Below are 14,828 nucleotides of genomic sequence, written 5' to 3' on the forward strand. Positions count from 1 at the left end.
AGTATGCCCAGCAGGTGAAAGGAAGCACAGGTCATAGGAAGGGTAGCAACAGTGATCCTTGGAACTATGGCCTGATGTCTTTGACATGTATCTGCTGCCAATTTTTAGAACATATTCTGAGCTCAAACATAATGAGACATCTTGAACAGCATGGACTCCAAAACATCTGCCATATTAAGCCCAGATCACACTTTTTACACATGGCATCCTGAAAATTATGGATCAAAGCAGTCCAGAGATGTGGTGTGTATTGACTTCTGCAAAACATTTAACTTGGCACCACACCAATGATTTTTAATGCAAGTACAGACATATGGAGTGTCAAACAAAATTTGTGAAGTGACTGAGGATTTCTTGATGTGGTCTCGGATAGGATGTCACCAGCAGGCATAGAAGTAACTTCAAGTGTGTCCCCAGGGAAGTGTTTTGGAACAATTGTTGTTAAGTTGTATATTAATTAGCTGGCAGACAATATTGTGCTAACTTCAGACTTGTAACAAATATTGCAGTTATCTATAATGAAGTATTATCTAAGAAAGTGGCACAAACATTTATTAATATCTTGATAAGATTTCAGGGTCAGGTAAAGATTAGTAACTTACTTTATATGTTCGAGAATGTAAAACTGCACACTTCACAAAACATAAGTATGTAGTATCTGATGAGTACAATACCAATAAGCTGCAATTGGAATTAGTCATCCCATAAAAATGCTGGGTGTAGGGATACGAAATGAAACGATTACATAGGCTGGGTCAGAGACGAAACAGGTGGTGGGCTTTGGTACATTGGTGGGATACTGGGAAAATTTAATCACTCTACAAAAGAGACTGCCCATCAGACACTCGAGGGACACACTAAATATTGCTCAAGTACATAGGACCCATACCAACAAAGACTAAAGGGGGATGTTGAATATAAATAAAGAAGAGCAGCACAAATGGTCTTAGATTTGTTTGAAAGATGAGAGAAAAGCAAGAAGATGCTGAAAAAACTGAACTCACAGATACTTGAAGATAGACTCAAACTATATGGCTAAAGCCTACGGTCAAAGTTTCAAGAATCAGTAATAAATGAGGAAACTAGGAATATTCTACAGTCTTCTATGTATTTCTCCTGTTGGGACAATGTAAAGAAGATTGGGTTAATAAAACTGCATAAATGTATACTTAAACCATCATTATTTTGATGCTGAACAGTGAAATGGGAAATAATCTCTATCAAGAGTTTCAAGGTGGTTTGCAGTGTATAAATGTACATGGTGTCTGAGAAGTCCTCATATTGCTCTGAACTTTGTGCAAGTGGGGAAATAAACCATCATTTTATCAATATCCCTGCTTTGAAGCTGACTGCATTGTGATGCTTTTGTTTCAGACAGTGTCAAAGATTGGGCACATATTGATATAGGAAAACATTACAGGAAACGTGTGCTATCATAGCTCAGTCAGATTGGAAGTCTCAAATGAAATATTCTTGTAAAAGATCTGCTGAGCTTGAAGTAACAGGTCAACAATGGATTATCATATTAAAAAAGACTTGAACATGAAAGGATTTAATTGATTTTCATGAATGAGTTATCTGATGATGACATGGAGCAGAAAGTTACAGCCTGTTGTGGTTTGTCAGCACAATTTTCAAATTGGGAACAAATTACAGCATTATTGACAATTTTATTTCCTAACACCACACAACAGTTTTCAGGTACTAAGGCAATTCTCAAGTGCTTACGAGTCTGATGTAGTGTACTGGAGGCTTGTAGATGCTAGTCTGCATCCGTGCTGCAATTTGTTGCCAAGTAATTATTACAGTTGTGAATACCCTGAACCATCATGTTCAGCATGATGGAAAAAATCTAAATACTGTGTCTTATTCAAAATTTTATGTTTTGATGAATCTGTTATATATCACAGTTCACACTGCAGGAATGTAGTTATCTGGTCTAAGGAAAATCCTCACTATGTGCAACAATTGAAAAGAAACCCAATGTTAGAATTTGGGCTGGAATGTCATCACAAAAGCTGAGCGGCCCACATTTTTTTAGACAGGTATGTGAATGGAAATTTTTATTTGGATGAGTCACAAATGTGATTAATAGCTCAAAGAGAAGGGATCATGGATCATGTGTTACAGGAGAACAGACTCCCTGCACACTTTGCTATTGAGGTGTGGCCACTGGGTTGGGTGTGGTTCAGAAACATCTCCAGCCCAGTTGAAATGACCACCACGAATCCAAATAAATGAACTTATTGTATAGCGCCATAAAACAACTCTGTCGCTGTCACAGCTTCGTATGAAGCATTTGTATAACAATTGGAATTCACGATATCCAGTATTTTATGGAGCTATACATAAGCTCGCAAATGGCCTTTCCGCAGTGGTAAACCGGTTCCTGTCAGATCACCCAAGTTAAGTGCTGTTGGGCTCGGCTAGCACTTGGATGGGTGACATCCGGTCTGCCGAGCGTTGTTGGCAAGTGGGGTGCACTCAGCCTTATGAGGCAAACTGAGGAGCTACTTGACTGAGAAGTCTTGGAAACTGACATAGGGCTGGGAGAGCGGTATGCTAACCACATGCCGCTACATATCCGCATCCAGTGACGCCTGTGGGTGAGGATGACACGGTGGCCGGTCGGAACCGTTGGGCCTTCATGGCCTGTTCGGGAGTAGTTTAGTTTAGTTTTTTAAATGATACGTTCCTTTATTTGGATAAAAGCGTATGGGGCTGAAGATGGTAAAATGAATTGCCAAAACTGGTTATTTTTAGAATAAAATAAAATGTCTTTAAGTATACGGCTGTTGGTGAAGTTTATTGACATTGAAAAGTCTTCCCTTTTCTGTCCATTTTCTCCTTGCCTTCTCTGTCTATATCCACTCCCACCTTCCCTCTCCATGGCATCAATCTCCCCCCCCCCCCCCCCCTATATCCCCCACCCTGATACCAGGCTGGTGGTTCTTAACCCTACACTGTTTGTTTCCAGGTAGCAAGTAATATGTGCACCGACTGTGGCTGAAATCGATCCATGGGTTTAGGAGGAGCTTTTTACTTTCGGAATTGCCAGACTGCGCACGTGTCACATATATTTAACATATTTGTATACATATTTCATCCGTACCTGTAGCAAATTTCGTCCTGCAGTTTCGTTTCCACGCACCTCAATATTTATAACGTCGTATCCCCTGAACAATATCTCCTGCAATGATATAATTTTCATGTTTTTTATGTATAATTCTGTACATACATTCAGCGGCGTACGTGGATGCTGTCTCCGAAATTTGTGGCGTATAGAGTTAGTAGCAAAGAAATAATAAATTTACACATCATGCATGTTGCGGCGGTTTCTGACGCATCTCAGTGTTTATGATGTCACATCTCCTGAACTACATCTCGTACAATGATATAGTTTTGGAGGTACATTCAGTGATATATATGAATACTTCGTCTTCTTCTTTCGCTTTACGCCATGGTTCCACAGCGATCACAGGGTCGGCGTGGTTACAACGGATTTGGCAATGGTTTAGGGATGGCCAGATGCCCTTCCTGCCGCCACCCTGTACCCCCCCCCCCCCCCCCCCCCAGGACGGAATCAGTGTACTCCAGCTGTCTGCGTATAGTGTAAATCATGAAATAGTGCGGACATGTTTCAAATGTCTGCGACGCACGTAACTGAGGCGGAACATGGGAACCAGCCCGTTATTCACCTAGCGCGATGTGGAAAACCGCCTAAAAACCACATCCAGGCTGGCCGGCACACTCGTCGTTAATCCGCCGGGCGAATTCGATGGGGCAGGCGCGCCTACCCGAGTCCAGGAAGCAGCGCGTTAGTGCGCTCGGCTACCCTGGCGGGTAATGATACATATGAATACTGTCTGCAAAATGTGTCGCGAGCACAGTAGCCTAGTAAAGAAGTAATAAGTTAAAAGATCTGGACTGATGTGGCAGCTTTACTACATGGATAGCGAAAATGTAAGCGACAAACTTTTTCCCTTTCATCACTTTGCAGGGGGTCTTCAGCGAGAAAAAGGTTTCTTAAAGGTTTGAAATTATACGTTAAGTTCGTTGCAAGTCGCTAAGTTCTCTCATTCTCGAATTCTTGAGGGTATTTTTGATCCGTCGTTGCAACTACAAAAATGTGTGATTTTTGTCACCAGACGCGTTTCGCTTTATTGAGGTAAAGTATCAGCAGTGGTCTGTGTTATACACAGAAAAACAACGATGGGCTAGCAGACGGCATTTCCCGATGTAAGCGAGAAATCAGCCGAAAAATCACCGTAAGTACAAATCAACCTATTCTTAACGAACTGTTTTTCGATCTAAAAAGCAAATCAAAATGTAAATAACTTAATTACAGATCACTGATGATGGTTTACCTCAATAAAGCGAAACGCGTCTGGTGAAAAAAATCACGCATTTTTCTAGTTGCAACGACGGATCAAAAACACCCTCATGAATTATAAAGCAGCTACGGACACTATGGCCACACAAATGAAGAATTTAGATGGATAAATTAAGTCTGGATATTCATGAGTCACGGTCTTTTTCTCCAGCCCAACGCCTTTGATAGGTAGCTGGTTCTTACACCCACAGCGGCTCTTTACAAACAGAGGTTATTGTACCAAGTTTGGTCGAAAGCAGTCGAGTAGGTCAGGAGGACATGTGGATCATACGTGCTTCAGTTTTTGTAATATGTATGGCGTCCTCGTGAAAAATGCTGGCCGAATGGTTTGAGGCGCCATGTCACGGACTGCGCGGCCCCTCCCGCCGGAGGTTCGAGTCCTCCTTTGGGCATGGGTGTGTGTGTTGTTCTTATCATAAGTTAGTTTAAGTTAGTTTGAATAGTGTGTAAGTCTAGGGACCGATGATGGCTCTGAGCACTATGGGACTTAACTTCTGAGGTCATCAGTCCCCTAGAACTTAGAACTACTTAAACCTAACTAACCTAAGGACATCACACACATCCATGCCCGAGGCAGGATTCGAACCTGCGACCGTAGCGGTCGCGCGGTTCCAGACTGTAGCGCCTAGAGACCGATGAAAAATGGCTCAAAGCACTATGGGACTTAATATCTGAGGTCATCAGTCCCGCCGGCCGAAGTGGGCGAGCGGTTCTAGGCGCTTTAGACTGGAACCGCGCGACCGCTACGGTCGCAGGTTCGAATTCTGCCTCGGGCATGGATGTGTGTGATGTCCTTAGGTTAGTTAGGTTTAAGTAGTTCTAAGTGCTAGGGGACTGATGACCTCAGATGTTAAGTCCCATAGTCACAAAGCTTCACGAAATTTTCACTGTTTTAATTTCTGGCCCATCTGACCTCGTAGTAAAGTAGAGCAGAAGGAACATTCCTTATTCGACCTTACACCTTATGGCCTGTTTCACATGTACGTGGTACCATTCGGTTCGCTTCGTTTTCTGCCGACAAGTGTGAAACGGTTCTTCGGTCTCTATTCGGCAACCAGAAACAGTACAGCAGCGAATATTTCCTCGACACGAACAGATTTCATCAGGATTCTATAAGATGTGATTTCGTTTGTAGGGAACAGAAACAACCATGCCGTTCACACATGGACAGTTTAGTTTCTGTTTTAACCAGACAGCAAGTCGATCTCTTAAAAATTATCTCTTATTCTAATTTTTTTGAAAACTGTTGTCGCAGTTTTTCTGGTAAATTAGCGGTTTACCAGATATTGATACGGATGGCTGATTTCTGCAGAGCAATCTAAACCAGTGCTGTGGAACAACACCTGTGAAAAATATAAGGAAAATTTAAGACGTAGAAGGCATGGAAAGACGTTTGTGTTGAAATTTTCAACGTCTTTGACGAATTTGACGTCACAAAAAAAGGACTTGGGTAAGTATAGAAAAATTCATTTTTGTCGAATATGAGACTATACATTTTGTGTCCCTTTGGAAATCGGATCTGGAAGCTGGAGAGATCTGGAGAGATTGAATAAGAGTCTCTGACCATTTTTTCCACCAACCTGTCGTCTTCTGATGTTGTGTCCCCAGCGCAGAAGACAGCTCGTCGGTCGTGGGGTCTTCTTCAGCGGAGGTTGCTACGGTGTCAGATTGAACCTGTGATTCTGATTATTGTGGGATGCCACTTGCCCGGTTCAAAATGGTTCAAATGGCTCTGAGCACTATGGGACTTAACTACTGAGGTCATCAGTCCCCTAGAACTTAGAACTGCTTAGGCCTAACTAACCTTAGGACATCACACACATCCATGCCCGAGGCAGGATTCGAACGTGCGACCGTAGCAGCGGCGCGGTTCCGGACTGAAGCGCCTAGAACCGCTCGGCCACAGCGGCCGGCTAGGGACCAATGACCTCAGCAGTTTAGTCCCTTAGGATTTCACACACTTTTTTTTCGACCTAGGGATCCTAGATACTGTGTAGACGGAGACGTGTGAGTGTGTCGGTACTGACCCGAACTTGCGCATGAAGAGCCAGGCGCGGTCGAGGTTGCCCCCCTGGCAGCCGCGCTGGCCGCGGCTGTTGCACTCGAGCAGGTGGCCGGCGGACAGCGTGACGGGCTCGGTGCCCTTGGACATGATGTGGAAGCGGTCCGAGGCGACGTCCGCCGTCGAGATGGCCCACGAGGCGCCGCACCAGCCCTGGTCGCGCACTCTGCTCAGCATGCCCGGCCACTTGGAGCGCGCGTCGAAGCTGCGCGGCAGCCGCGACGGGTCCAGCACGCGCTTCACCGGCCGCATGCGCATCACCTGCAACACGACCAGCCGCTCGACACACTGGTTCCACTGTCCGCGAAAAGCTCTCAACGTAACGTAACATAGTATAAAACACACAACTCTCGTCCAGGGTCATTAAGCGACTAAATACACAGAAGAGCCAAAGAAACTGGTACACCTGTATCTTCTGATGAATGTGTTATATATCACAGTTCACACTGCAGGAATGTAGTTATCTCGTCTAAGGAATATCCCCACTATGTGCAACAATTGGAAAAGAACCCAATGTTACGATTTGGGCTGGAATGTCATCACAAAAGCTGAGCGGGCCACATTTTTTTAGACAGGTATGTGAATGGAAATTTTTATTTGGATGAGTCACAAATGTGATTAATAGCTCAAAGAGAAGGGATCATGGATCATGTGTTACAGGAGAACAGATTCCTGCACACTTTGCTATTTAAGTGTGGCCACTGGATTGGGTGTGGTTCAGAAACATCTCCAGCCCAATTGAAATGACCACCACGAATCCTGTATCTTACTACTCCAGACAAATCACTGGAGAATAACCAAGTCCTACGTGGGTCAATGTTGCTGCAGCACTAATAAGGAATTGTGGCGGGCTCCTGTGTAGGGCTCCTGCGAGTACTCAGAAGTGCCGCAACACATGGACCGGACTCGACTGAAGTCTGCATTAGCGCTGGAGGGAATTAATACCATGAATCCTGCAGGACCGTCCCTAAATCCGTAAGAGTACGAAGGGGTGGAGATCTCTCCTGAACAGCACGTTGCAAGGCATCCGAGATATGCTCAATTATGTTCATGTCTGGGGAGTTTCGTGGTCAGCGGAAGTGTTTAAACTAAGACGAGTGTTCCCGGAGCCACTCTGTAGCAATTCTGGACCTGTGGGGTATCGCATTGTCCTGCTGGAATTGCCCAGCTCCAGCGGAATGCACAGTGGACATGAATGGATGCAGGTGATCAGACAGGATGCTTTCGTACGTGTCACCTGTTAGAGTCGCATCTAGACGTATCAGCGGTCCCACATTACTCTAACTGCACACGCCCGACACCATTACAGAGCCTCCACCAGCTCGAACAGTCCCCTGCTGACATGCAGGATCCATGGAGTCACTAGGTCATCTCCATACCCGTATTGATGTATTGTATTGAATGTTAACCGGGGACCTAGAAACGACGGAGAGGCTCCGTCCCCGCCGCAGCCGCAGTGGTCCACAACCCTATGACGACTACCGCAGTCCACTTCACCCCTCCGCCGCCCCACACCGAACCCAGGGTTACTGTGCGGTTCAGCCTCCGGTGGACCCCCCCCCCCCCCCCCAAGGAACATCTCACACAAGACGAGTGTAGCCCCTATGTTTGCGTGGTAGAGTAATGGTGGTGTACGCGTACATGGAGAACTTGTTTGCGCAGCAATCGCCGCCATAGTGTAACTGAGGCGGAATAAGGGGAACCAGCCCGCATTCGCCAAGGCAGATGGAAAACCGCGTAAAAACCACCGACAGAGCGGCCGGTTCACAGGACCTCGACACAAATCCGTCGGCGGATTCGTGCCGGGGACCAGGCGCTCCTTCCCGCCCGGAAAGCCGTGCCTTAGACCGCACGGCCAACCGGGCGGGCTCCATACCCGTGCACACCCATCCGCTCGATACAATTTGAAACGAGACTCTTCCGACCAGGCAACATGTTTCCAGTCATCAACAATCCAATGTCGGTGTTGACGACGTCAGTCTTTGTGTCGTGCAGTCATGAAGGGTACACGAGCGAGTCTTCAGCTCCGAAAGCACATATCGATGAGTTTCGTTGAAATGGTTTGCGCGCTGACACTTGTTGATGGGCCAGCATTGAAATCTACAGCAACTTGCGGAAGGGTTGCAGTTCTGTCACGTTGAACGATTCTCTTCAGTCGTCGTTGGTCCCGTTCTTGCAGGATCTTTTTCCGGCCTCGGCGATGTCGGAGATTTGATGTATTACCGGATTCCTGATATTCACGGTTTACTCCTGAAGTGGTCGTACGGGAAAATTCCCACTTCATCGCTTTCCTCGGAGATGCTGTGTCCCATCGCTCGTGCGCCGACTATAACACCACTTTTTTTTTTCTTTATTGAGTTTCGATTCCCCCCGAAGGGGGCGGGCTGGCAGCAGCTTAGTATGCCGCTCCTCAGCCGACAGAATTTGTTTTAAAAAGATGAAGGTAATAAATAATAAAAGCACGCGATAAAATCGGTGACTTAAATTGTAAAATGGTGGAAAATCGTGGAACTTATAATATAGAACAAAGGGTTGATGATGCTAATAAAATACATATGAAGCACACAGGTAAAAGAACAGACAGACAATTAAAAAATTACGGCGACAGTCTGGTTTCTGTTCGCAAGAGATATAAAATTTACACCCAGCGACAGCATGGTTTCTGTTTTGGAAAGATGAACAACTTTGAACATTCACTTGAACACTGCAGTAAAAAATTGGCAAAATATGATATACCACAGCCGAGGGCAGATGGGGGGAACCTGGACAGATGACGGGAAAGGAAAAGGGGGGAAGGAGAGGAAAAAACGAAGTGGAGGGAAGGGGGAAAGGAGCCGATGGAGGACGAGGATCCATAAGATGGGGGTGGGTGCTGGGCAGACGCGACAGGGAGTGGGGAAAGTCAGAGGAGGGGTATACAAAAGAAAGGACTCGGAGGGGGGGGGAGGGAGAGGGGAGGCAAGGGAGGTTAGGTGGGGAGAAAACAGGATGGAAGGGGGGGGGGGGAATATAACACTACGTTCAAACTGGCTTAAATCTTGATAAGCTGCCATTGTAGCAGCAGCAACCGAGCTAACAACTGCGGCAGCATTGCCGACCGCAGCGCCGCATTCTGCCTGTTTACATATCTCTGTACGAGAATACGCATGTCTATACCAGTTTCTTTGGCGCTTCGGTGTAAAATGCTTTGCACAGGCCTGACACAGCTACATTTCCGCTGCTGCCTTTTGTGCCAGTGCCGACTGGTGCAGCTTGCGGCTTGCGACTTCACCTGTGGCGACCTCGGGTTCGTGTCTGACGCCGACAGAGGCAGGTGTCTCGCTGGAGCGCGAGGCGTGCACCTAGGCGAGGAGGGCGGTGAGCCGCTGGGACTCGTTCTCAGTTACCGTGGCGCCTTAGACGAACTCGGACTGTTCATGTTCGACAGCAGCTGGATTGGAACATGCACTGTGGATTATATGTACAAGCTGTGATTATGTCCGAGGGTATAGGCAATAACGCCCAGGATGTTAAGTGTTTCTGATTTCAGAGACTGGGATTGGCCGCGATGTCATAGTAAACCACTTTTAGTGCTTCCAAGGAAGTGGCCTTGTGGATTACTGCGGAACTGATCACCTTTCAACGTTGTCACCCGTCGTAACTTGTAACGTATGATACGCTTGAAGCGAAATTTTGTCACCTTATTTGCATAAAAAATTGTTTTATGTAGATGAAGCGAAGCTACATCCATTTCTGTAGTTAGTTTCAGAGTAAAGCTTTTACTTTTGCGTAAAAAGAAAAATAAAAACCAATGTTTTGGGATTCGCGCGTGTTCTCCTCTACGTAATTTTTCTCATTCGATTCTACTATATATATATATATATATATATATATATATATATATATACAGGGTGAGTCACCTAACGTTACCGCTGGATATATTTCGTAAGCCACATCAAATACTGACGAACCGATTCCACAGACCGAACGTGAGGAGAGGTGCTAGTGTAATTGTTTAATACAAACCATACAAAAATGCACGGAAGTATGTTTTTTAACACAAACCTACGTTTTTTAAATGGAACCACGCTAGTTTTGTTAGCACATCTGAACACATAAACAAATACGTAATCAGTGCCGTTTGTTGCATTGTAAAATGTTAATTACATCCGGAGATATTGTAACCTAAAGTTGACGCTTGAAACCTCCGACGTTCAGTTGCGTGTTGTAACAAACACGGCCACAGTCGCGAGCAGCATCTGCAGGGACATGTTTACGATGACGACCGTGTTTACGAGTGTGGCTGTAGTGCACTGTTGTGGTTTGGTCTAGCTGTCGCAGTGTCCGCATGTAGCGCTTGCTGCTATTGTTATTCTGCATTCGTCTCTGCACGCAGACCAACTGTTGTACACTGTGTTACCAGACGTCTGTGATAGTGTAGTGTTGTAGGAACTGTAACCATGGTGTATTCGAACTCTGAAAAGGCGGAGATGATACTCATCTATGGTGAGTGTCGACGAAATTCAGCTGAAGCCTGCAGGGTGTATGCAGAACGGTACCCGGACAGAGAGCATCCAACGTGCCGCACATTGCAAAACATCTACCGCCAACTGTATGCAACAGGTATGGTCGTAGCACGCAAACGGGTCCGTAACAGGCCCGTCACAGGAGAAGCGGGTGCAGTTGGTGTGTTGGCTGCTGTAGCCATGAACCCACACATGAGTACACGGGACATTGCGAGAGCCGGTGGACTGAGTCAAAGTAGTGTCATGCGCATACTGCATCGTCACCGCTTTCACCCGTTTCAAGTGTCGCTACATCAGCAATTACATGGTGATGGCTTTAATCATCGAGTGCAATTCTGTCAATGGGCATTAACAGAGAATGCGTTACAGTTCTACCTGTTTACCGATGAAGCGGGTTTCACAAACCACGGGGCAGTGAATCTACGGAACATGCATTACTGGTCCGTGGACAATCCTCGCTGGCTCAGACAGGTAGAGCGACAGCGACCTAGCACTGAAAATGTATGGTGCGGAATCATTGGCGACCACCTCATTGGTCCTCACTTCATTCAAGGGGCCCAAACAGCTGCAACATACATCGCGTTTCTACAGAATGATCTGCCAACCTTGCTCGAAAATGTCCCACTGGAAACGCGTCGACGTATGTGGTATCAGCATGATGGTGCACCTGCACATTCCGCAATTAACAATAGGCTGACCCTTGACAGGATGTTCGACGGGCGTTTCATAGGACGTGGAGGACGCATAAATTGGCCAGCCCGTTCTCCTGATCTTACACCTGTGGATTCTTTCTGTGGGGTTCGTTAAAGGAGAATGTGTACCGTGATGTGCCTACAACCCCAGAGGATATGAAACAACGTATTGTGGCAGCCTGCGGCGACATTACACCAGATGTACTGCGGCGTGTACGACATTCATTACGCCAGAGATTGCAATTGTGTGGAGCAAATGATGGCCACCACATTGAACATCTATTGGCCTGACATGTCGAGACACACTCTATTCCACTTCGTAATTGAAAACGGAAACCACGTGTGTACGTGTACCTCACCCCTCATGGTAATGTACATGTGCGTCAGTGAAAAAGACCAATAAAAAGGTGTTAGCATGTGGACGTAATGTGCTGTTCCAGTTTCTTCTGTACCGAAGGTCCATCACCGTTTCCTTTGGAACCCTACGTAATTCGGTGCTCTCCGATACACACGATCGAACAGCGGAGGAGTGGTACTCAAGCGTCAACTTTAGGTTACAATATCGCCGGATGTAATTAACATTTTACAATGCAACAAACGGCACTCACTACGTATTTGTTTATTTGTTCAGATGTGCTAACAAAACTAACGGGGTTCCATTTAAAAAAACGTAGGTTTGTGTTAAAATACATACTTCCGTGCATTTTTTTATGGTTTGTATTAACCAATTACACTAGCTCCTCTCCTCACGTTCGGCCTGTGGAATCGATTCGTCAGTATTTGATGTGGTTTACGAAATATATCCAGCGGTAATGTTAGGTGACTCACCCTGTATATATATAGGGGGGGGGGGGGGGTCCATTGATCGTGACCGGGCCAAATATCTCACGAAATAGGCGTCAAACGAAGAAACTACAAAGAACGAAACTTGTATAGCTTGAAGAGGGAAACCAGTTGGCGCTATGGTTGGCCCGCTAGATGGCGCTGCCATAGGTCAAACGGATATCAACTGCGTTTTTTTTAAAATAGGAACCCCCATTTTTATTACATATTCGTGTAGTACGTAAAGAAATATGAATGTTTTAGTTGGACCACTTTTTTCGCTTTGTGATAGATGGCGCTGTAATAGTCACAAACATATGACTCACAATTTTAGACGAACGGTTGGTAACAGGTAAGTTTTTTAAATTAAAATACAGAACGTAGGTACGTTTGAACATTTTATTTCGGCTGTTCCAATGTGATACATGTACCTTTGTGAACTTATCATTTCTGAGAACGCATGCTGTTATAGTGTGATTACCTGTAAATACCACATTAATGCAATAAATGCTCAAAATGATGTCCGTCAACCTCAATGCATTTGGCAATACGTGTAACGACATTCCTCTCCACAGCGAGTAGTTCGCCTTCCGTAATGTTCGCACATGCACTGACAATGCGCTGACGCACGTTGTCAGGCGTTGTCGGTGGATCACGATAGCAAATATCCTTCAACTTTTCGCACAGAAAGAAATCCGGGGTCGTCAGATCCGGTGAACGTGCTTCGACGAACAATCCACCTGTCATGAAATATGCTATTCAATACCGCTTCAACCGCACGCTATCTATGTGCCGACATCCATCATGTTCGAAGTACATCGCCAGTCTGTCATGCAGTGAAACATTTTGTAGTAACATCGGTAGAACATTACGTAGGAAATCAGCATACATTGCACCATTTAGATTGCCATCGATAAAATGGGGGCCAATTATCCTTCCTCCCATAATGCCGCACCATACATTAACCCGCCAAGGCCGCTGATGCTCCACTTGTCGCAGCCATCATGGATTTTTCGTTGCCCAATAGTGCATATTATGCCGGTTTACATTATCGCTGTTGCTGAATGACGCTTCGTCTATAAATAGAACGCGTGCAAAAAATCTGTCATCGTCCCGTAATTTCTCTTGTGCCCAGTGGCAGAATTGTACACGACGTTCAAAGTCGTCGCCATGCAATTCCTTGTGCATAAAAATATGGTATGGGTGCAATCGATGATGATGTAGCATTCTCATCACCGACGTTTCAGAGATTCTCGATTCTCGCGCAGTTTGTCTGCTACTGATGTGCGGATTAGCCGCGACAGCAGCTAAAACACCTACTTGGGCATCATCATTTGTTGCAGGTCGTGGTTGACGTAACTATCCGACGAACGGTCCGGACACTTGGATGATGTCGTCCAGGATACCGAGCAGCATACATAGCACATGCCCGTTGGGCATTTTGATCACAATAGCCATACATCAGCACGATATCGACCTTTTCTGCAATTGGTAAACGGTCGATTTTAACACGGGTAATGTATCACGAAGCAAATACCGTCCGCACTGGCGAAATGTTACGTGATACTACGTACTTATATGTTTGTGACTATTACAGCGCCATCTGTCACAAAGCGAAAAAAGTGATCCAACTAAAACATTCATATTTCTTTACGTACTACACGAATATGCAATACAAAATGGGGGTTCCTATTTTAAAAAACGCAGTTGATATCCGTTTGACCTATGGCAGCGCCATCTAGCGGGCCAACCATAGTGCCATCTGGTTTCCCCCTTCAAGCTAGACGAGTTTCGTTCTTTGTAGTTTTTTCGTTTTATGCTTATTTCGCGAGATATTTGGCCCGGTCACTATCAATGGACCACCCTGTATATTCCACATCTAGCAGTCACAAACCACAGCTTCACAATGAACTGGTTTTCTTTTCGTTATTGCTCGTAGTTATTGTGATACTTCAAAGTAAAGTACCACTCACACTTTGAAAAGTTTGCAGTGAAAAATGTAGTCGCTGGTCAGTTTACGGTGTGACGCATTTTACGGCATACGAGGTGAGTGGGAAAAGTAATGAGAGTTAGAGCAGCGTGAGCGGTCCGGCAACGCTGAGGTGTTGCGCTTGTGTAGGCCAGTGTGTTCATCACCTCCAGGTGCTCAGTCCTAGTTTCAGCTTCGTACAAGCGCCGCGTGATTTTTTGAGAGCGCCATCATTCAAGTTGTGTTTTTGTTGTGTGTTACGGAAATAGTAGACCCGAATTTAAAGCAACGTTATTCTATCAACTTTGGGAATCGCAAGTGTGATCTTTGAAAAAGTGAAATGGGCCTACGCGGAACATTAACATTCTTCATCAAGAACATAAGT

At 45.5% G+C, this 14,828-nt stretch overlaps 1 protein-coding gene across 2 annotated transcripts in view; it reads right to left on the bottom strand.

Annotated features, from left to right (window-relative positions):
- LOC126194737 (tubulointerstitial nephritis antigen-like) overlaps positions 1 to 14,828 on the bottom strand; it is a 618,836-nt gene that overhangs the window by 14,091 nt on the left and 589,917 nt on the right. For both annotated transcript variants that reach the window (XM_049932997.1, XM_049932998.1), the window contains one exon: positions 6,421 to 6,716. In XM_049932997.1, coding sequence (XP_049788954.1) covers positions 6,421 to 6,716 — 296 coding nt within the window. The remainder of the gene's footprint in view (positions 1 to 6,420; positions 6,717 to 14,828) is intronic.

The sequence above is a fragment of the Schistocerca nitens genome, chromosome 7 (assembly GCF_023898315.1).
Source record: "Schistocerca nitens isolate TAMUIC-IGC-003100 chromosome 7, iqSchNite1.1, whole genome shotgun sequence".
NCBI lineage: Eukaryota > Metazoa > Arthropoda > Insecta > Orthoptera > Acrididae > Schistocerca > Schistocerca nitens.